Source organism: Podarcis liolepis (genome assembly GCF_965112155.1).
Source record: "Podarcis liolepis genome assembly, chromosome: 4".
Classification (NCBI taxonomy): domain Eukaryota; kingdom Metazoa; phylum Chordata; class Lepidosauria; order Squamata; family Lacertidae; genus Podarcis; species Podarcis liolepis.
In genome coordinates, this window is record NC_139558.1 from 35,895,812 (window position 1) to 35,918,783 (window position 22,972).

The window sequence follows — 22,972 nt, forward strand, 5'->3', positions numbered from 1 at the left end:
AATACAGCCTTGAAATGCAAAGCTATAGATACAAATTACATGGAAATTCAGCTTCTTAGAAAGATAAAAACAGGAAATCAAACAGTGGCCATTCAATTAGTTTTTTACTCAGAACTAGGTTTTCTGTAATTAGACCAGGATATGAAGAAAGACACTGTTCTGTGAAAGGAGGAAAGAAGCCTCTTTCTCATGACAAGTTCGTCTCAGAACAAAAATGAAGCAAGCTTCCATGCAAAGTTACACCCTCCTCTTGCTTTGCATGCAAATTCATCTTCTCTCTTGCCCCACTTTTTCATTCTTGTTGGATGTGTCATTCCCTATGTCCACAGCCTGTGCAGTGGTTTATTTTAGATTCAATTCTCAACCCTAGCAAAGATTCAAGAACAGTTGGACTGTAGGACAGTCTAAAGGACTCTCAAATGACCTCTATTTGAAAGAGCCCTCTTTTTGAAGCACTGTCTGGTTCAAGTCCAGTTTAAAGACCAGTAGGGAAAGCAGGCATGCAGGCCACCTGGCTATCCGCACCCCAAGGTGAGTTGTGTTGTGTTGTTTGGATAAAAGTAAAAGTAAAGGGACCCCTGACCGTTAGGTCCAGTCATGACAGACTCTGGGGTTGCGCGCTCATCTCGCTCTATAGCCAAGGGAGCCGGCGTTTGTCCACAGACAGCTTCCGGGTCATGTGGCCAGCCGCTTCTGGTGAACCAGAGCAGCGCACAGAAATGCCATTTACCTTCCCGCCAGAGTGGTATCTATTTATCTACTTGCACTTTGACGTGCTTTCGAACTGCTAGGTTGGCAGGAGCAGGGACCAAGCAACGGGAGCTCACCCCGTCACGAGGATTTGAACTGCCAACTTTCTGATCGGTAAGTCCTAGGCTCTGTGGTTTAACCCACAGCGCCACCCGCGTCCCATCGTTTGGATAAAAGTACTAGCTAAATTTGCACCTGTACATATATATTAGCAAAAGTAAATTTGATGGCAATGCATAAGTGCAAGGGGCAGCCCATCCCATTTCGCCGCCTGAGGCAAAACAGGAAAGTGTCCCTAGCCGAAGCCTTGCTTACCCTGCTTGCACAGCAGTGGCTTCCAGGGAGATCTCTCCTACTGCTCTGCATTCCCCAGTGGTGGTAGGGGCAGCCGGGGTCCCTGTGTGGGCACTGCCCCATGGGATTCCACTGTCCAAGATGGCTGCTTCAGCCTGCCTCGTGGGCAGGACAGCCCTGCATAAGTGGCGACCCTTCCCCATTCCTAGTCTTCTGCTGGACCAGTGGGCCAGGAACACTCTGGAAAGAATGGCTTCTGTGGTTTGCTTGTATAAAACTGGAAACAATAAAACTATCCAACATCTTTTTTTAAAAAAAAACCACCAGGCCTTTATTATTTCTGAGGCTCCTTGTGTATGGCAGCACTCCATTGCCCACCCAGTGTCCTATCACTACCCTGAAAAAAATCTGATTGCATTAACAAAACCTCCCCTCCACTATCATATCCTCATGCCACACCTACTGCTAACAGGGGCAGGCACTTATCCTATCTGGAAACAGGTCCTCTGGCTACAGCAAGGGCTGTAGCTTAGTGGCAGAGCATCTGTTCTGTATGCAAAACATCTGGGCTGAGGTGGGAGAGAAACTTGCCTTCAGCCCCAGAATGCCACTGTCAGTCAGTGTAGATAATTCTGATGTAAATGAATCAATGGTCTGACTCAGTAGAAGGCAGCTTTCTGAGCTCCTATGCTTCTTCCTAACAATGGTTATAATATAAGCTCCCTCGCATAGAAATAAGTATTTTCCACTTAACATGCTCCAAATTAGGTTATTGTCCTGTCTTTGACAGAGTGAATCACTGAACTCCAAGTCAGGGCTCTCAAAATGGCTGTGTCACATCAGAGCTTCTCTATGTTCCTATCAGACCAGAGGAGCTTTGCTCATAACCCAGCCAACCACTTCTCACCAGTTCCTTTTCTCTTCTCAGTAAGAAAGCTCCGCCTTTGCCCTGCTCCCTTCCACGACTCTGTCTGAGGCTTATAAATAAGCCTTTAGGACAGGCATAAGCAAACTCGGCCCTCCAGATGTTTTGGGACTACAACTCCCATCATCCCTAGCTAACAGGACCAGTGGTCAGGGATGATGGCGGGCAGCGGCGGCAGGACCAGTGGCAAGAAAGGGCTCCTTTCGGGCCGCTTGTCCCTCCGCCGCCACCCGCCTCACTCAAGTATAAGCTGGGGGGGGGGCTTTTTCAGCATAAAAAATGTGCTGAAAAAGTCAGCTTATACCCAAGTTCAGTCATACCTCAGGTTGATGTAGCTTTGGGATGAATATTTTCGGATTGCGCCCCACAGGTAATGGAAGTAATGGAGTCCGTTACTTCTGGGTTTCGCCACTTGCACATGCGCAGACGCTCAAAATGACATCACACGCATGTGCGGAAGCGGCGAAATGTGACCCGCGCACGCGCAGTTGCGTGTTACGTTTACTTCAGGATGCGAATGGGGCTCTGGAATGAATCCCCTTCATATCCAGAGGTACCACTGTATATACGGTAGACAGAAATATTCTTCAGCTTTAGCCACATGTTCCCCACTGTTTGAGTCACAGCTGTTTCCTATAATTTCTGCTGCTTCCCACAAAGAGGAAGAGGTCAGTTGGGGTCTATCCATCAATTGTGTAACTGTGTGGTACCACACTACCTGATGTTACGTTAATTTGGGCATGGGTTTTAATCCAGGGAGATCTCTCTAAACTCACGTTTAGAGTAGACACAGTGAAATCCATGGATTTGTTAGTTAATGAGTCTACTCTTAAATATGATTTAATTAGATCCAACCCTATAGTTATGGGAGCGGTTTATTATGCAAATCTGAATATTTTGTTAAAACAGCTCAGTCTTGTGGTACCTTATAAAACTTAGGACCAAAGTAGACACGAAGCAGGAGATCCTTATCTTCCCATGGGGTTTTTTGTGGGGTGTTAATAGCAGCTGTGGAAGATGGAGCTTATTCAGATTGGGACAATGACACTTCCAATTGAAATCATCCCTTTTCTATCGCCACCCAGCTTTTATGCACCACTCAGAACAAAACCTGCAGGTTCTCTACAGGTTGGCAATTTTATTGTGCCAAAGTAAACCTTTCTGTGTCTTAAGGGCAGCTTCAGAGGTCTTGCTAGTAGTCCAATTGGTAAGATCAATTAGATTGGTGAGCATGAGAGAAAGGAGCTATTCGGTGGTGTCCCCACAGTTATGAAACACCCTTCAAAGTTGTTCGTGTACAACTCCATCAGGACAGACTTTTAACCAGGCATTGGAAACCCACTCAGTACAAATACTATTGGCCTGTTTGGGTGAGTTGGGGTTCTATCTTATTATCTATCTATCCCCCCTATTTTTGGAGTTCGGCAAATCTTAGAATTCTTCCAAGCTTGCTGATACCTCTCTCTTGTGCATCAGCTACATAAGCAAAGGCTGAATATCAGAAATAAAGGGAATGGTGACTAGATATGATACACGTCGTTTCTGTTGATTAGAATATTATTTTCCTGAGCATAACAGTGGAAATATCCTGGGTTGAGTTCCCAGTGGATATTCATTGCAGCCTCAGGAGCAAAACTGAAGCTCTCCCTCATGAAGTATACTATATTGACAGAAACTTGTTTGCACCTTCAGAACACCATGGTGACAACTGTCATTCAACAAAAGAACACTCTGCAGCCCACAAGCTATTGTCTTTCCTGGGCTAAGAAGATGTAAAAATAGGAACTCCCCAAAAAGGAAACTTTTGGCTGACATTAAAGACAGGAAGTGGTTGTTCTTAGTGAGGCAACTGTGACAACTGAGATGGCCTGTGATGAGAATTTCCTGAATTTCCCCATGTCTGTTACTTTAATTAGAAAACTGTGGGTGTGAAGGCTTCAGACACTTTTCTCCAGGTCCCAAGGATCCTCAGAACACCAGGAGGTCTCTTATGTCCAGAAACCCTTGGTGAACCCCGCCCATACACTGAATTTGGAGTTTTTAATCATCATATCATTTATGAACAAAAGCTTTTGACAATGATCTCTCTAGGAGATATATTTGTTCAGTGGGCCTGTACATGGCGAATTCTTCTTCAGACAGTATCAAGAATATAAGGAAGGCATCAGAAAGGCCTTCAAGAGTAAGAGAAAGCATCCCACTACTTTGTTCTTTCTTATTCACTTACTGTAAATTGGAAGTGAAAGAAGGAAGTTCATGATGCAACGCTCCTTATGAAAGCAACATATATATCCTTGCTTTCTCTCTGCACTGCCACAACTTCTCTTCACTACAATCTTATTGAGCCTGTAAGAAGAGACGGTAAGAACAACTCCCCACCCAGCAGATAACAAGGGGCCACATTCATAACCTTTCACAAATACATCACCCATTTTTCATTGGTGGGGGTAGGGGGGAGACACAGCAGGGATAATAGAATATATCTACTATCCCAATCCTTTCAACATCGTGACAGTCAACACCACTCCAACCACTCTAGGTCTTGAGAAACCCTTTGCTATTCTCAAAAACTGGAAAGAGGGTAGTTTGTGTACCCAAGACAGAAGAATGCTACCAAGAAGCAGGAATCTTATTATGACTTAGAAAGGTTTGTGGGCTAGGAAAGAAAATCAGTATTTTAGACCAATGGAAAGATTCTTAGTGAAAACGATGTCTAAAAGAACTAGACAAAAAATATTATTGTGTGCAAACTGTATTAAAAAACAACTGCTTAACAGATTGGACATTCTTTTTTTACTCCCCAAAACATAACCCATTGCTCCAGTACTTGATGATGAAAGATCAACAGATGGACAAGTAGGGAACTTTCATACCTGGAAGGAAAAGGAACTGGATTGCTATCGAGATTAGAGAAAGAAAAGAACTGACAAACAAAAAGCTGGGAAAATACAGGTAACCAACCTATATTTCTATATACAGTGGACCTGCAACTTATACTTACTTTACATACGTGATTGCAACCTTACATGGGGGGGGGGGTGAAGAGTGGTGGAAACCTGCCATTCCCCACTCCCTGTTTATTTATTTTCCCCCATCTGTACACCCGGGCTTTCCCCCCTTGTTTACCAGGCAATATTAAAATGCCAAATTTAAGAATTTTATGGGGGTTTTTTTGAAATTTTAGTAGGTTTTTCCATGCAACTTTTTGCAAACAAAAACCTAAGCTTTGTGTATTTTTTAAGCAGAGAGATATAGAAAGAGAGAGAATTATCAATACATTTTTAATTTTTAACTTGGGAATATGTATATATCATCTGATTGTTAGGTGTCAGTGTTTGATAAAACAGATTTACAGAAGAGGGTAATGCTAACATAATACAGAATGCCCTGCAGTGATTTTTTTGGATGGTTGTTGTTGTTGTTGTTTTAAAAAAGAAAAACTTTGTCATTAAGCTCAATATATTGGGTGACTATGGGATGCTGACTGTGGGTGATACAAGTTGTAGTTCAACAACAACTGGAAGACTACAAGTTAGTCAGGAGTATTTCAAAGACGTGTTCTCTGAAAACAATGTAGGCATGCCATATGTAGAACTGAATAAATACAAATGAGAACAGAAGCAGAAACTTTTTTTAAAAAAACCAAAGCTCCAGTATTACATGTCCCCTCATATAAACTAGAAAAAACAAAGCTGGCAACCAATGAAATTGTTCCATTAGCAAAAGGATTTCCATTTCCCCTCACTCTTCTCTGCCTGGTCACCCTCAAACCTTTCCTGGGTTTCCCTCAAATCCTCTGGAGCAGATTCAGGGAGGGCACAGGGTGGACATAAAGGGAGATGAGAGGGAAAGAATGTTCCATTCTCCTAATGGAGTAACTTCAAAGAATACCACTCCAATGAAAATGTGGCAGAACAATGAAATAAAACAAGCTCTTTTTTCATTTTAGGATTTATTGCTGTGTATTTATATAAAAAACGAAAAATCAGTATGGTGCCCAATATAGGATTTGTTCACATGAGTTGCCTCACAGTGTTCTGCTCTGTTTTCTTTATTACTTTTGCGAATAATCAGGGTAAGTATACATTTCTATTGAACTGTGTGGGACTTACTTTAGCATAGATATGGTTAGAATTGCGGAAGGTTAGAATTGCGGAAGCTCAGTTGAGTGACAGTGGAGAGCAGGCAAAGTCAGAGTGGAAGGAAATGTATTTATTACCAAAGTAGTTCATTAATGTGTGGGTGAATGAGGCATTTTAGTTTTGGGGTAGGGTTGGTTCTTATGTGGGTGTAAGATGGAAAATGAGGAGAGATGAAAAAAGCATGTTTTCTTGAAGATTTCTCTCTCACACACACACGCCCACACATATAATACACATATGTAGGCACACAATACACCTCAGGGCAGATGGATACTTGAAGAAGATTAGTTAGGTACCATAAACAAATAACATATTACAGTAGGGAGCATTTGTGTCCACTGAAGATGATACAAAAACAACTATGAGATATAAAACAAATCATGAAGTTCCCAGAAACTGCAGCAAACAGGAATGAAACTACCATGAAATTACATGAACAAGCAGCTACATGAACAGGCTCAATGGAAGCTGAAATGAGCCGGTGTCAGACTTCAGGGACTCTGCTTCCTCCCCTCTTGGCTGTACAAAGAGAAAGCAGACTTTTACCAGTAACAGAAATGTTTAATGTGCAGAGCAAAAGAGCAAGCGACCATTCTCAGAGTGCAGGTGATCCCAATTAAGGTTCTGTCCACTTCCCTCTAGTCACATCCGTCCTCTCGCCTCCTAGCCACCTGATCTCTCAACCTTTGAGCCTTTTGCGCAGTCACCTTATCTAATCTCAGAGCCTGCACAACTTCCAGTGAGAGAGTGTCAGCTAGTTCACTCTCTTCCCATTCTTCTTGCTGTTCACCTCCTAGTTCTGCCCAACTATTGTCTTCTGAACTGTGCCCCTCAGCAAATCATTGTTCCAAATCAACACTACTCCACTGCTCCTGTGGAGTTTCAGGATCCTGGCCATGAGCAGGGGGAGGGGTAGGCTCCCGCCATTCGTCATCAGAGTTGTACTCCTCAACCCAGTCTCTGACAGCAGGTAAGCAATAGAGAATCACATCCCCACTAGGGATAAACATTGGTGGTGGAAACTGTGTTGAAAAGCCATTTGACATTAAAAAAAGGAAGTACTTTGCATAGTTTGATCTCATAAAACACATATAGGATAATCAATGCAGGTATGCAGCCTCAGAGCTACACACACACACACACACACACACACACACACACACACTGACCATTCCTATTTTTTCTCCCCAGGACAAAATGGGACATCAGCTGAAAATTTATCCTGTGTCATTTACACAGTTCGTGTTACCTCAATGAATTGCACTTGGGATACTGGCAGGAATGTTCCTAAAGACGTCCAGTATTTTCTATACTTGATATATCAGTAATTCATTTTCATTTGTTAAATGGGGGTGGGGAAGGGAATGGTTAGAGTATGCTGTTCCTGGCTGGGTTTTTAACAAAATGTTTTGGCATGCAGCGAAAACGATGGTGAAGAGACAGAATGCCCCCAGTACAAAAATAATAAACTTGGAAGACATGTTGGGTGCCATTTTCCTAATATAAAAGTTCCTGGGAATCATATTACCCTCAGAGTGAATGGATCAAGCGAAGAATCACTGGTTCAGCCTTTGGATCAGCAATTCTGGCCTTTCGATCATGGTAAGAGAAGGAGGGTGGGGTTTGTTTGTTCGTTTACTCATAGTGCAAAAAATTAGATATCTTGAGATACCTTATAAATCAGGGATGGGGAAGCTGTGGACCTCCAATATTGTTGTTGTTGTTGTTTGGTCGTTTAGTCGTGTCCGACTCTTCGTGACCCCATGGACCAGAGCACACCAGGCACTTCTGTCTTCAAGTCTTCACTTCTGTCTTCTACCTCCAATATTATTAGACTCTAAATCTCTTCACCCCTGATCACAGGCTAGGCTGGCTGTGGAGTCAGAAATCCCTCATCCCTTCTCTAGTCCTTTGTTTTAAAATGCTTGTAAAATTAAAGAAACCTCAGAGATGTATTTGTCTGCCTGCATTCACATACCCTGTACCCCTTCAAGACCTCTCACCACAAAATTCCTGGCTATAAGCCGAGTGACACCTACCCACAATGTATGTGAATATGAAATGCTTAGGAACTGGAAGCAGGGAAGTTGACCACTCACAGCTCTCCACCTGTCAAGTAAAATACTGGCTATTTCATTACAGAAAAACTTACTCCACCAGCAGATATCACTTGGAATTGTCATGAACAGCCGTGGGGGTGCAAAGTACAATGGAAACCCCCTCCCTGTGCATTTAAAGATAACGCAGACTACTGCTTTAAGTACGAAATAAAGGTAAGAGGTTAATTGTGGTTTTGCTTGTTGAATAGCTTTTTGTTACCTTTGCTAGTCACATGCGGATATCTGATGTAGAAATTCGTGGTGAAAGAAACATTTCACATTTTGAAAATTTGTCCAATTTCAAATGTACATGGAATTTAGTTTGACTGCTATTTCCTATCTACCAGGGTGAATGGTAATTCTTAGATAGGTTTTGGTTGGTAGAGATGGAGTAGCGTACAGTTCTTTCACGAGTAAAGAAAATCCTCAGATAAAATAGGGTGATACTTTTCTTGTGGGATGACCTCCCAACAAATTCTGCATTGCAGCCTCGCTTTTCGGTTCATTTGTTGAGCCTCCTTATTAGAAAAAGCTTATAGTATTTTATCTGAATCCAACTAATGTTTCTTGGCTGTTTTGTTCTCAGTCAAAAGCCAATGTCTGCAATATAGTCTAGAAAGTCCCCATGAGGATAGACACATCATCCGTCTTTCATGGTGATGTCAAGGTTGCAATGTGTGAGCTACATTGACCAGCATATACCATCACCCCATACATGCAGGTGCCTCAATGTACCCATGTGCAGAAGCATCCAGCAACTATGTTAGTTTCTGAAATCTCGCCCTTCCTAGCTTCATGCCGTGTGGCTCAATTTAGGTATGCATGTTGGTACACAAATGCCAGGTCTATCCTACATATTTAAAATAACGACTGGATTGTGGAGATACATTTATTTGCTGAGTTCCTATTTACATCACAAACTGGTCTTCCAAATCCTTGCACTATAACAATGGAGGCCTATTTGTGGTCCTCCTCTTAGCCCCAGTTAGCATAGGCCAATAGATGATAGGATCCCCCTACATCTGGTGGATCACAGTTTACCCACCCTTGGTCTATGGAATGCAAAATGGTTGCCTGGTGCTTTATGGTCAGCACTTGTGGGAAGCCAAACACCATTTTGTAAAGTTTCACATCTATTAATGTATGGAAAAACGTGAACTTCTATAACTCATTCGTCTTCTTTTAATATTTATGTTTATAATGTGTGTGTGTGTGTGTGTTACACAATGAAAAAAAGAGAAGATTGTGGGGGAAGTTAATAATCCACCCACAAGGAAGTCAGCCCTCTTTCCTCCGATATTATTGGTTACTCTTGACTACTTTTGCCTTCCTTGCTAATTAAGGTATACAGCCAAATTTGTGAAAGCTAGCATACTTTGAAAAAGTACAATGAAAACCAACTAAAAACGTTACTTTTTTGTCTCTAAGGATGAAATCAGAGGCCAGATTTCAACAGTAAGTATTGTTATCTTATATAAACATGAGGCATGTGAACTGAATTTTAGAACGGGAGAATCATGTGTATACTACCTTGGAAGAAAGCTGGGCTATAAATATTAAGAAGGCGGCATAGTATTCTTTGTCCACAACATTCTGAAATTAATTAATTAATATTTTATTGCTTATACCCCACCCATCTGACTGGGTGTTCTATCTAGGTGTCCAGATTTGGTCCAAAAGGGAAAATATAGCAAAAAAATATCCAGAATCCTCAAAAGATGGGCAACACAAAGTAAAATAAATATTTGGTTTGGAACCTGCTTCATTGCTTCAGATATTCAATGTGACATTGTGCTTCCGATCTGATTACCTTCCATTTCCAAAGCCTTAGGTGACTTCCCCATTATCTAGAATGGGGAAGTCAACAAGTGCCTATATACAAAATATAATAAACATACACCTAAGATGCGGCTGCTACAGGTGCCACATAATACCCCTTCTGCATTTGTAAGAACTTAATCATTTAGTGTAGTCGCATTTGTACTTTGGAACTCACTGCCTATTGAGATCAAGCAGGTGTCCCAGAATTACAGACTTGTAGAGGTGGGAGGGACCCCAAGAGTCATCTAGTCCAACCCCTGCAATGCAGGGATCTTTGCCTCAATGTAGGGCTCAAACACACAACCCTAATATTAAGAGTCTCATTTAATCTGTTTCAGTATGCTTTAAAACATGCCTGTAAATTGTTCTTGATTTTCTTGTTTTATCTTTCTTAACTGTTTGAGGTTTGTTTCCTTTTACAATCAAGTGGTGTGTAAGTTTATGAAATAATAAGTTGATGAATGTGAATTGGCATGCTATTTCACCTACAAAGACATAAAGCAGATTAATCTTCTACTTTTAGTTAACAAGTGGACAAACCCACCAAAATTACACGGTACGTGGGAAATACTCATTGAGGCTCCGTGCAGCTGGACAGTATTGTCCCATTGGGACACAGTGGAGTGACTGGAGTAAACCAATTGTGTTTGGTAAGATTACAGATTTATTTATATTTTTTTCCCATTGGCCCTTTCTCTGTTATTCTCTCTAATGGTAAACTCAGGTGTTTGTGTGCCTCGATCAGCCTGAGAAACAAAGCCATCCAAAAATGTTTATATATATCTATTCAGAGGACTCCCTCAGCATGCAGAACTATATAAATTTGTAGATTAAATATTTTTTTGAAAGAAAACAGCCCATACTTCCAAGACTTCCAGCTTCTAGGACTTACAGAAAGTTTCTGGCAGTTGAGCCTTACAGACATCAAGAATGATATTAGTGTCAGTCCCCCTGTTGCTTAGAAATGGAACTTTAATAACAACAACAACGACAACAATTTATTTATTTATTTATACCCCGCCCATCTGGCTGGGTTTCCCCAGTCACTCTGAGTGGCTCCCAACAGAATATTAAAAACACGATAAAACACCAAACACTAAAAACTTCCCTAAAATGACTACCTTCAGGTGTCTTCTGAAAGTCAGTTAGTTGTTTATTTCCTTGACATCTGATGGGAGGGAATTCAACAGGGCGGGCACCACTACCAAGAAGGCCCTCTGCCTGGTTCCCTATGACCTCACAGTGAGCGAACTGCCAGAAGACCCTCAGAGCTGGATCTCAGTGTCTGGGCTGAATGATGGGGGTGGAGACGATCCTTCAGGTATACTGGGCTGAAGCCATTTCGGGTTTAGAGGTCAGCACCTACACTTTGAATTGTGCTCAGAAATGTACTGGAAGCCAATGTAGGTCTTTCAGGACCAGTGTTCTATGGTCTCGGCGGCTACTCCCAGTCACCAGTCTGGCTGCTGCATTCTGGATTAGTTGGTTTCCAAGTCACCTTCAAAGGTAGCCCTATGTAGAGTGCATTGCAGTAGTCCAAGCGGGAGATAACCAGAGCATGTACCACTCTGGCGTAAGGTTACCAGATTTTTTCCAATGAATCCAGGGACACTTTTCAACTTCAGTGGATTTTGTATGGGGACTGATTTGTAAATACGGGGACTGTCCTCGGGAAACGGGGACGTCTGGTAACCTTACTCTGGCGAGACAGATCAGTTGATTGACACTGCCGTACGTGTGTGCTTATATAAGACTGATGCTTGATTTGCAAAACACCATCCTGGTTCTTCCTCAAAAGCACTACTCTGGAAGCCCCCATCCCAGCAAGCAATGTGGACAGAGCCAAGGGGCAAGAGAGGCTGTGGTTGTTACCAGGTCTGGTGCTCCTTTAAGGACCAGAACCACATCACAAGCTGATGCTGGGCCTGTGTTTATGATACACTTAGCCCTAATGCCTTCCTATCTTTTCAGGTACTGACCCCAATCCATTTCCTACAGAATTATTAATATTTGTAGTACTTGGGACCGTCATAACAATCTTACTCCTGATTTTGATCTGGAAAAGGTAAAACACAATGCATTTTACCTGCATCTAGAAAATGGCTAGCATTTTTAATTACCATTGTTCTGAGATTTGACAAGCCTGAGTATTCTTTGTTAGGATTTTAACCAAGAGATCTGAAAAATTCAACATTTCTAGAAGACCTGAAAACACTAAATGAAAATCTAACGTATTAATATTCTAATCAAAATGTTGAATAGGAGGATCTGTTAAAGATTTAAGACAATGCAGTACATATAGTGCATAATTCAATCTATGTCCTATCTGTGCATGCTGTTTGGGCGAGTGCTCCCCTTCTAAGCATGCAGCTCTCCATCTGCAGGCAAGAGGATATGGATTAGGGAGAACAGGATTTGAGACCCTGGTCAAAGCCCCACATTTTCCTTCCTGCAGATTCCACATATGGAGATGCCTAACTTTTCCAGTTCCACAACCAAAAGATGTTCTTTGGCAATATGAGAATGTGGTAAGTTCTAGAATGCCTTGAATGCAGTATTCTGCCAGTTTTTAAAACAATTTAAAGATGAATGGCTGTAATTCACAAAGTAATGCTATGTGATTGCTTACTGCCACACGGAAGGTGCCATGAAATTGCTGATCTAGCAGTTTCCCCCCATTCCTAGAGATGTTTGCATGCTAGAATTTTATCTAGTCTAGTAAAATATTTCCACAATTGTGTAATTATTATTATTATTATTATTATTATTATTATTAATTATTTATACCCCGCCCATCTGGCTGAGTTTCCCCAGCAACTCTGGGCAGCTCCCAATCAAGTGTTACAAACAGTACAGCATTAAATATTAAAATCTTCCCTAAACAGAGCTGCCTTCAGATGTCTTTTAAAGATAGGATATCTGCTTATTTCCTTCACATCTGAAGGGAGGGTGTTCCACAGGGTGGGCACCACTACTGAGAAGACCCTCTGTCTGGTTCCCTGTAACCTCACTTCTCGCAATGAGGGAACTGCCAGAAGGCCCCAGCGCTGGATCTGAGTGTCCGGGCTGAACGATGGGGGTGGAGACGCTCCTTCAGGTATACTGGGCTGAGGCCGTTTAGGGCTTTAAAGGTCAGCACCAACACTTTGAATTGTGCTCAGAAACGTACTGGGAGCCAATGCAGATCTCTCAGGACAGGTGTTATGTGGTCCCAGCAGTCAGTCCCAGTCTAGCTGCCGCATTCTGGATTAATTGCAGTTTCCGGGTCACCTTCAAAGGTAGCCCCATGTAGAGTGCATTGCAGTAGTCCAAGCGGGAGATAACTAGAGCATGCACCACTCTGGTGAGACAGTCTGCGGGCAGGTAGGGTCTTAGCCTGCATACCAGATGGAGCTGGTAGACAGCCGCCCTGGACACAGAATTAACCTGCACCTCCATGGACAGCTGTGAATCCAAAATGACTCCCAGGCTGCGCACCTGGTCCTTCAGGGGCAGTTACCCCATTCAAGACCAGGGAATCCCCCACACCCGCCCACCCCGTCCCCCAAAAACAGTACTTCTGACTTGTCAGGATTCAACCTCAATCTGTTGTTAGCCGCCATCCATCCTCCAACTGCCTCCAGGCACTCACACAGGACCTTCACAGCCTTCACTGGTTCATATTTAAAGGAGAGGTAGAGCTGGGGTGTCATCTGCATACTGATGAACACCCAGCCCAAACCCCCTGATGACCTCTCCCAGCGGCTTCATATAGATATTTAAAAGCATGGGGGAGAGGATGGAACCCTGAAGCATCGTGTATGAACGATGGAAGTCTCCAAACACTGTTACCACTTCCCCAAACCTATCTGTGTGGTTATAAAAACAAAAAATGTAAGAGTTTCTAGTTATAATGGGTGGGATTCACCTAACTAGCTCCATCAGTGGAAGGCCTGTGTAAGAAACTAGTAATTTTACTGACATTTTAGTGCCAAGGGTAGTTGCTTAGTTTCATCTAAAAGAAATGGGACTTTCAAGTAAGTTTTAACTTAACTGGAGATATTGAAACCATAATAATTCTACCCCGCCCACCTGGCTGGGTTTCCCTAGCCACTCTGTGGAAATTTGAAACAGGGCTGAACTGAAAATATATTACAGAGGAAAAGCTGCATTGCAAAAAGTGTTTGCTGCAGCTTCCATTTGTCATTTTCTAAATGTTGAAGGAACTGTGGAAAACTCAACCACCAGCACACCATTCTTCAATACTGGCTATGCTAGCAGAACTTTGTTATGAGCTGTAATAAAGAAGCGAAACTGAAGTGGTCACGCGCCTTAGGAATTAACCTTAAGGGGATTTTTCTTTTCCCTTTTTGTAGAAAACATGGGTGGACCTGATGCCAGCAGCAGATGAAAAAATAACAGTGGTTGAAGAAATGAATTGCGAATTGCAAAAACAATGAGATTTTCACTAGCCAGCTGCTACCCCTAATAAATTAGGGAAATGCTATTATTTTGGTGCTTCCTTTCGTCTCAGCTGCAAATGCATGTATAGAAGTACAAAAGCTGATACTCAAGCACACTGGAAGACAATGCCAAGGATAGGTTTCCTATGCAAGTAACAGCTAGAGAAAGAAGCTTGTGCGCGCGCGTGTGTGTGTGTGTGTGTATCCAACTGTAGGGGCCAACACAGAAATCAAGTCAGGTGTCATTTTGCTACACAAGGAAGTGGCAATGATGACAGCAAGGTAGATGCAGCTGAACTATCTACACAAAATTCCTGTCCCCTAAAATATAAAGGGTTATAGATTGGGTGCACTAAATTCAGAAGGGTTGGGGAACTTAACTGTTTGGGAAACACTACTCTAAAGGACAGGGGCTACTGCAATGTTTGTAGTCTATCTTTGCCATGCTTCATCGAAATCAAGATCTCAACATTTTCTTAAGATGCCCACTGCTCCAATAAATGAGCCTTATTGGCCAACAAGGCTTTTTGACAACAAGCCTGTTAAGACACTCAGTTGATTAGCTAATCTTACATTTTGCTGGTTTTTATTGCCAGCCAAGCTTTAAGTGATCATTATTGTGATACTTCCGCATTCATGTGTTGTGATTTTAAGTTTTAGTGTATTGATGTCTTGTGCCCTGCACTGAGATTTTACAAATATCATTAGCATTTTTAGCTCTTAATTCCTCTTGCTAAAGGAGTTAATAAAGGTTTATAAAAACAATTTCTAATGTACTGTGTAATCCTAAGCATCACTAGAATAGTTGCATCAGAGCTAGTCATGCTATAAAATATTACTGTGTTGCAGGGGGTTAGAATAGATGACTCTTGAGGTCCCTTCCAACTCCACAATCCTATGATTTATCTAATGTTTTTCAAAGCAGATAATCTTGAATTTGGGCTATTAAAATGCTCTTCTTGTACTATGCATACACAAAGGAAACACTGAATATACCTTATCTATTTATGAATGAACTATATTGCTCTGAAGTGCTGCTTCATTCACTTTGTTAATTTGACAGCTGATGTCATCAGTACAACCACCAGCTGTACAAATCCAAATTATTTCAAATCCACCTACCTGCTTTCCAATGTGGTTTTATACTGTGCTTCCCACCACTCCTTTTTGGGGGCCCAATTGTCATACTATTGCACAATGAATTATGTACATAAGCACTGCCAAGCCATTTTTTAAAAATTATTTTGCAGGTTCTAGCGTTACCATATTCAAAACAGGTTCCTTGGATTCTAAATCAAACTATTTTGCCCATTTGTCATAAAGATGTAGTCAAACCTCTGGAAGTCTCAGAAAATAGATCTCATTTAATTTAAAAGTGGAAGTTCAATCATTAATGTCCAGTGATCAAATGTGGTATTTGCAGTGCCAAGCCAAGTCAAATTCAAATGTTACCCACCCCTCAGCCAGGCCCACTCCTCTACAAAATCCTGCTGCACCAATTTAATTTTTCATCCGTGTTCCCTCCCCTATCTGAAGCTGGTAGAAGTACCATACTGCATAGCAGGCATGACCCTGAACATCAAGTTATAACAGTAAATTCAATACATCAGAGTTAATTTTGTTTATTTCACAGAATGCCTCAATTCTGAGAACACAAATGCTAGATGTTCAGCTGTGCAAACAGTACATAGTGCTTAAGTACAAGTGGAAAAACATGATTTGTTAAATGAATACTTCTCAAAACATGATTTTATGGTCCTCTAAGATAGGACTTGAAACTTCAGGCTGCTCTTCAGTGAAGTTCAGCTGCCTTGGACCCAGAACTGCTAGCACTACGATTATCACCAAAAACAAACTCAGTAAGCTGAGTTGTCTGTTTCAATGCCGGAATAATGGTATCTCAAAGTGTTATCAGTTCACTGAAGGCAGTTTCTAGCCCTACTTAAACACAATCTGGCCCCGATAAATAAGACTCCACACAGGAATTTTTCAAAGATCAATGGTCCATAATGGCAAGTTATTCTACATGATCTGTCAATTTAACTTACAATTCTAGTAAGGGTATTTTTAGATGACTTTCTTGAACTCATCATACAACACAAGCACAAAAGCACCACCCATGCCTCGAAGAACATTAGACCATGCACCCTTGAAGAAAGCCTTTCCACCTTCATCTTTTGCAATCTTCTTCCAACAGTCAATTGTTCCAGAGTACATGATGTCAGCTGTAGGATAAATAAGTTCATTATTTGAAGCATTTATTCTGTGAACCACCCTGAGATCTTTTGATGAAGGGCAGTATATAAATTTAATAAATAAAAAGTTTCAAGGACAGCAGGACTATCATGTTAATTTCTGTCCAGAGAAATGTAAAAGCAGTACTGAGCTAACACACTGTAGAACCTATGCACAGAAAGTTGTTCTTCAAATATTACTCTGAAACTAGATAATATACTGCTTTTATTGGGGGTGGGTGTAGGGTAGAAGAAGGATCCCAGTTGTTACTACTAAGCCGATTTTACAATGCTTATATGAGGGCAGTCTCGTCCGGTGACCCCAGAAGAACTAAATTACAATGAGTATTAACAGGAGTTAAATATTAAGTACTTATGTAGAATCAATGCGAAGTCTATATATATGGTGTCTGAAGCTAGTAGAACAGAAACAAATTTGAGACACAGCGCCAGATTCACCTAACCTAATGTGCTAGTGGAAGCCAGAGCAATCACTTCCACTAGCGCAATGGGGCGTTTCCCCTCTCTCTTCCCCCTGCACCTCTCCCAAATCAGCTCTAGGGGGTTGGGAGAACACCCAGAACAGCACAATCAAGAGTGTGGTATTGCATTCCACCCAGCATAAAAGTGCTCACATCTGCCACCAAAAATAATTAAAAGCCACATAGCCCATAGGTAAAGGTACCCCTGCCCTTCGGGCCAGTCTTGCCAGACTCTAGGGTTGTGCGCTCATCTCACTCTATAGGCCGGGAGCCAGCACTGTCCGCAGACATTTCCGGGTCACGTGGCCAGCGTGATAAGCTGCATCTGGCGAGCCAGCGCAGCACACGGAACACCGTCTACCTTCCCGCTGGTAAGCGGTCCCTATTTATCTACTTGCACCCGGGGGTGCTTTTGAACTGCTAGCTTGGCAGGCACTGGGACCGAACGACGGGAGCGCACCCCACCGCGGGGATTCGAACCGCCGACCATGCGATCGGCAAGTCCTAGGCTCTGAGGTTTTACCCACAGCACTACCCGCGTCCCCCTTAATAGCCCATAAACATTACTTATTACCCTGTTAAAGATGGAGAGTTCTGACCTTCTTGCAGCAACCCAGTGATTTCAATGTGGGAAATGCAGAAGAGATCTAGCACTCTGCTCTCTCCTCTGTTAGCCTGCTCACTAGGTTTGCATTCAATTTCAAACAAACATCTGCATGAAGTTCCTTCCAGCACAGGACTATCAGGCTGATGCTTAATGTAAAATTGGCTTATTTTTATGTGCTGCTTACCTGCTTTACGTCCAGACTGCATCATCATTCGACGTCGCACCGTATCAAATGGATAGGAAACCACACCAGCTACTGCAGTCACTGATTGTGCAATCATCCAGCTTATAAAAATGTGAGTGTTTCTAGGATCTGGGAGCATACCTATAATGAAAAAACAAAACTTCTGCATCATTTTGAAAATTGAAGAAAGGATCTGTTTACCATTACGCAACATTTGAATACGTATTTTGGGGCACTTTATGGTGTATCATGAAATAATGCTCAACTGTTGAATTTTGCCTTCCTGGTTAATATAGATCATATTACAGGCAACTCTGTTTACCTCTGTTTTATCATTCAGCCATTAACACACAACTAATGGAGCCTTTTCTCAATATCTAGTTACTAGAGAAGGTGTGACTAACACTGCAGCTAGTATGTATGGTCAAATCTGAAGTTCTAGTCTGCTTGCGTCCTAATGGACAGTAACCTCTTTTACTCAGGGAGTGAATCCATATAGGGGAATTCACTGACTGCTAGTTATGACCTACATTTTAATGTTTTGCTATTTTTCAACGACACCTCTGATCAGGCAACCTCAGTTCTTTTAGTAAAGTCTTGTTTTGTTTTTAAAATATGCTCCTCCCTGTCATCTCTTTGGTAGACAGTGAGATATGCGCTACTAGAAAGATACTCCATTCAGGTGTCAACACCTTATTTAATTAACAAAAATCCAGAACATCTAAATACAGAATCGCCACTAAAATCCATCTCAATAATATGAGCTTTGGGATTACAGCAGTTAAATTTAAGCTTTAGTCCTCTGCCCTAAATGAACGGCCTTGGGTAACTTACATACTTGGTTACAGTTAAAATTATAGGAACAGTTAATGTAACTACTTTAGCTTTTACAACTTTCCCTTTAGTATAAGTAACATTTCATTTGATCTTTTTCCTCCTAGTCTCTTTCATAACCCTCTGCAACCGTGACTGCCCAGGGTTCGACTCCCTGCACTCCAAGAGAGGTTTCCATCATCGAGTACAGAACCAAATAGTGACACACAACCTAATGCCTATTTAAAGATAGTTCATTTTGTCAAACTGATTCACATGGAGTTTTCGTCCCTAGATAATCTGTGTGGCTTTGTAAACCAACACTTTCTGTGGTTTAGCTCCCTCCCCCCACCTCTATGTGGATAGTATAGCAAATGAGTCTATCAGTTTTACTTGTGCTACTAGGCACATCTCAATAGTTACATGGTGCTATTCAAAAACACAAGGCCTGTTGCTTGTCAGAATCAGCCTGACCATCACATTTACCTTTTGCTGTGTCATAGATCCCAAAGTAGGCAGCTCTATAGATGATTATTCCCTGGACAGAGACATTGAACCCTTGATATAAGCCCCGCAGACCATCAGACCTGAAGATTTTGACTAGGCAGTCCCCCAGGCCTTTGAATTCTCTTTCAGCGCCAGCTTTTCCAACATCAGCAGCCAGTCGGGTTCTTGCAAAATCCAAAGGATAGACAAAGCAGAGGGAGGTTGCTCCAGCTGCACCACCAGAGGCCAGGTTACCAGCAAAATATCTCCAGAACTGTGTGTGCTTGTCTACTCCGCCTAAGAATACTTGCTTATACTTATCCTTGAAGGCAAAGTTGAGCGCCTGAGTTGGGAAATATCTGATGACATTGGCAAAATTCCCACGCCAAAAGGACAGCATTCCTTGCTCTTTGGGAATGCGGACAACACAATCAATGATTCCTTTGTACTGCTTATCAGCAGCAATCTGTTGACTTGCATGTTGTACCTGCAAGAAAAAGATGTTCACAGTTACTCTAAATGAGAAATTGTATGGTTCCAAATAAGCTTTATTCTTTCAGGTTCAGTCTGAAGTATACATTTCAAATATCTGAAGTCACAAGGGGAGCTAGAGAAAATGGGATAGAATAATTTAATCCAATTAAGTCATTAAAGGAACAAAATTGACTTTCTACTCAAACTATACTTTAGTATAGTGACATTAGTACACCATTCCTATTGAAATCAAGTAGGCACCTACAATTCTGGCTATGTTGTTATTGCTGAAAATATTTGTTTCAACAAGTGTTTCCAGAGAATTAATTTAATTCAGTGTTGGTTATTAGTTCTCTAATCATTTTAATTTCCCCTCATATTTTCTATGAATTGGCAGTTTAGAAATGCTCTTATTAGTTCACTATGTAGTTAATCTTCCAATGAGTCTTGTTAAAGCCACAAGTAGACTGTGAAAATATCAGCTTACTGTAAAAATTTAAGTAATGAGCAGGGATATAGCTATTGCAACTTAATTTCTAAAGGAAGTTAAACCAGTAGTACAGCCATTCCTCATTGCTAACTGTGGGATTTTCATTTAAATAAATATGTTTATATTTCTAAACTAAGTGCCCTTTTGCTTCCATGTAGAAACACTCATAAAACTGACAGCTTTGGTTACCATTCTGTACATCAGTGGTAGAGAATCTTTTTGGTCTGGTAGGCCAGATCCTTAACTCTCCCACTCATGGGTCAATTTTGTGTGGTTCAACCCAATTGTCAATCACCTAACATCATAATGGTTCCCATGTGTCTCTGAGTATCAGCTGGCTGTTGAGTTCTTAGGAATCTCTGTATAATGGAGGAATTCTAGGCACTGCTAACTGGCAGGGCCTACAAAGCCCTGTTTGGCAAAGCCCCACCTTTAACTTCCCCACACCTGACATCAGATGCACAGCAGGTAGGTATAGCTTGCCCCAAAACAGCTTTGTGGGCCAAATGGGGACTTGTGGCAGGTTCTCCATCCCTGCTGTATGCAGTTACCTCAGAGTAAAGACCCAAGGAACTCAGTGGGGTCGGCTTTTTAAAACAAATGTGCATAGGATTGTACTGTTCATCACAGGTTCTGAAGCTACCAAAGAACATTCTCTTCCGCCTTGTCCTTTCGTGGTTTTTGCCCATACTGGTAGCGTAGGCTGTAGATGCAGGACACACCTTATACCAAGTCAGTGGCAGTGTAGCGTAGCGGTTAAAGTGTCAGACAAGGACCTGGAAGACCAGACTTCAACTCCTCACTCTGCTAGGAAGTTGACTGGGTGACCTTGGGGCCAGATACTGTCTCTCAGCCTAACCTGCCTCACAGGGTTGTTTCTGGACATTAAATGAGGATGAGGAAAGACATGTAAGTGACCTTGAGCTCATTTGGGGGGGGGGGAGAGAGAAAGTGGGATATAAATGCAATAAATTGAAAAAATAAAGTCAGCCGCTGGGTCAACTGTATACAACGGCGGGCAGTGGCTCACTGGGATTTCGGGTAATGCCGAGGTTTAGCATTAAACTCGTGCCCTTCTTCGTGCCAGCCGGATGCTCTGGACGGCCCCTCTCCGTCCAGAATATATCCTCCCCATTTAAAAGGAGAAAGTTATGTCCTTTGGATGTACATGGCGGAACTAGTCTGGAAAAGGTCGCGCTCTATGTGTCTCTGTGCAACGCGAAGCCTGCTCTGCCTGCCCGCATAGGAAGTCTCACAGCCCGCCCCGCCTCAATCACGCATCCGCCCGGCTGCGGCCCGATGGGAGGGGCTTGGGCTTAGGCCCCACTGCAGCACAGGCGGCGGTGACCTCGCGCGCTCCGCAGGGGTCACCCGCCCAAGCCTCGCGAGACGAGAGCAAGGGCGGGACCCGGAGGCGGGAGGCCGGTCGCATCCAATCGGCGCGGACGCCCTACGCCGCCGTCGCACCAATCAACGACACGTCGCCGCAAAAGAAGATGGCGGCGGCAGCTTCCTTCGACCTCTCATTGCGTTCCCGCCCTCTACATCTTAAGTACACCGCTACACAAAGAGGGGGGCATAGGAAATGAAGCGGGTTGCGGGCCCCCCCAGCGCATGAGGAGAGAACCCTTTCATCTGCGTGTTGGTTGGGGCGGGGGAAGAGGAGGGGAACAGCGCCGCGCGCATTCAAACTGCCGCCAACGAACTTTCTACAGCGGAACCGGCCTAACGGCAGCCACACACACACACACAGACTCACACGGGGCGGGCGCCTCTCTTGTCCTTGCCGCAGCCGTCGTCACGAGCGGCCTTTCGAGGGCATAAGTAGTTCCTCACAAGCATACACACATGAATGCGTATTAAAAACAAAATAAAGCAGCGCAGTGGGGGGTCTGGGCCGCGCACCCCAAACGCCTCATTCTTAGCCCTGCCCCCTCTTTCAGACCCCCCCTCCCACAAATAAAAGCGCCCCGCGAGGAGGCCTGACCTGAAGCAGCAGCTTGACCCGCTCGATGGGCGCCACGGCCGTCTTGCTGATGGCTGCCGCCACGCCGCCTGCCAGGAAGTCCTTGGCGAAGGAGAGGGCCTGGTCTGCCATGGTGGTGGTGGTGGTGGTGCTTGGTAGCGGCGAGTGTGCGGGGAAAGGGGCTGCGAGGCGAGAGACCACAGGCGCTGTCGCAACTCAGGCCGCCGAAAAGGGAAGGGCCAGCCCGGCTCGTGAGCTAAATGGCCGGCTCAGGAGGCTCCGCCCGCCGGGCTCCATTGGCGGGGCAGCCGCAAGGAGGAGGGATCCGCGGCCTCGAAGACGCCGGTGGAGGAAGAGGCGGCCTCCTGACGCGCTTCCTTTGCCCAGGAAACCCGCCCATGAAGAGCTGTTGAGTGAATTTATTATTATCATTATTCTTTATTAAATTGGAATGGCGGACCCCGGTGGGTGTTATGACTGGGCTGCGGTCCTCGTCGGAGCTATATCCCTGTTGTGGCTCGAGGGGGAGTTACAGCGGACTTATTCCCGTGTAAAGTGCACGTGTGAGCGCTCCAAGTGTTTTGCTGCGGGGGGCGGGGAGCGGAAGCGCGGGCTGCATGGGCCGCATTGTGTCAGTGAGTTGGCACGAAGTCAGGCCCGGCTCATGTTGACTCGGGCCTGATCCCCCCTATACCCCGAGGTTGCAGCACCAAATTCAAGAGGTCAATCCCACTGAACTCGCTGGGACTTAATTTGTGTACCC

At 43.3% G+C, this 22,972-nt stretch overlaps 3 protein-coding genes and 1 long non-coding RNA gene across 5 annotated transcripts in view; 2 read left to right on the top strand and 2 right to left on the bottom strand.

Moving 5' to 3' along the window:
• Positions 1–7,306, bottom strand: part of CRLF2 (cytokine receptor like factor 2) — a 41,500-nt gene extending 34,194 nt beyond the window's left edge. For both annotated transcript variants that reach the window (XM_083502068.1, XM_083502067.1), the window contains exon 1: positions 6,658–7,306. The gene's annotated coding sequence lies outside the window, so the exon portion shown is untranslated. The remainder of the gene's footprint in view (positions 1–6,657) is intronic.
• LOC310706387 lies at positions 2,754–4,922 on the top strand. Its single transcript, XR_014525816.1, has 2 exons — positions 2,754–4,330; positions 4,794–4,922. It is a non-coding gene; the product is annotated as an uncharacterized lncRNA (long non-coding RNA).
• Positions 4,936–15,236, top strand: LOC310706349 (interleukin-5 receptor subunit alpha-like). The gene is given in 10 exon segments (XM_083502056.1): positions 4,936–5,901; positions 5,904–6,044; positions 7,303–7,435; positions 7,532–7,713; positions 8,254–8,384; positions 9,639–9,665; positions 10,555–10,681; positions 12,003–12,096; positions 12,487–12,559; positions 14,387–15,236. Coding segments are annotated over 10 exon segments (1,071 nt in total). The 5' UTR covers positions 4,936–5,822; the 3' UTR covers positions 14,471–15,236.
• Positions 15,237–16,079: 843 nt separating this feature from the next.
• SLC25A6 (solute carrier family 25 member 6) lies at positions 16,080–22,559 on the bottom strand. The gene is made up of 4 exons (XM_083502096.1): positions 22,231–22,559; positions 19,280–19,766; positions 17,981–18,121; positions 16,080–16,698 (listed from the first exon to the last, which is right to left on the bottom strand). The coding sequence occupies exons 1-4, from the start codon at positions 22,339–22,341 to the stop codon at positions 16,541–16,543; spliced, it is 897 nt and encodes a 298-aa protein (XP_083358222.1). The 5' UTR covers positions 22,342–22,559; the 3' UTR covers positions 16,080–16,540.
• Between the last annotated feature and the right edge of the window lie 413 nt (positions 22,560–22,972).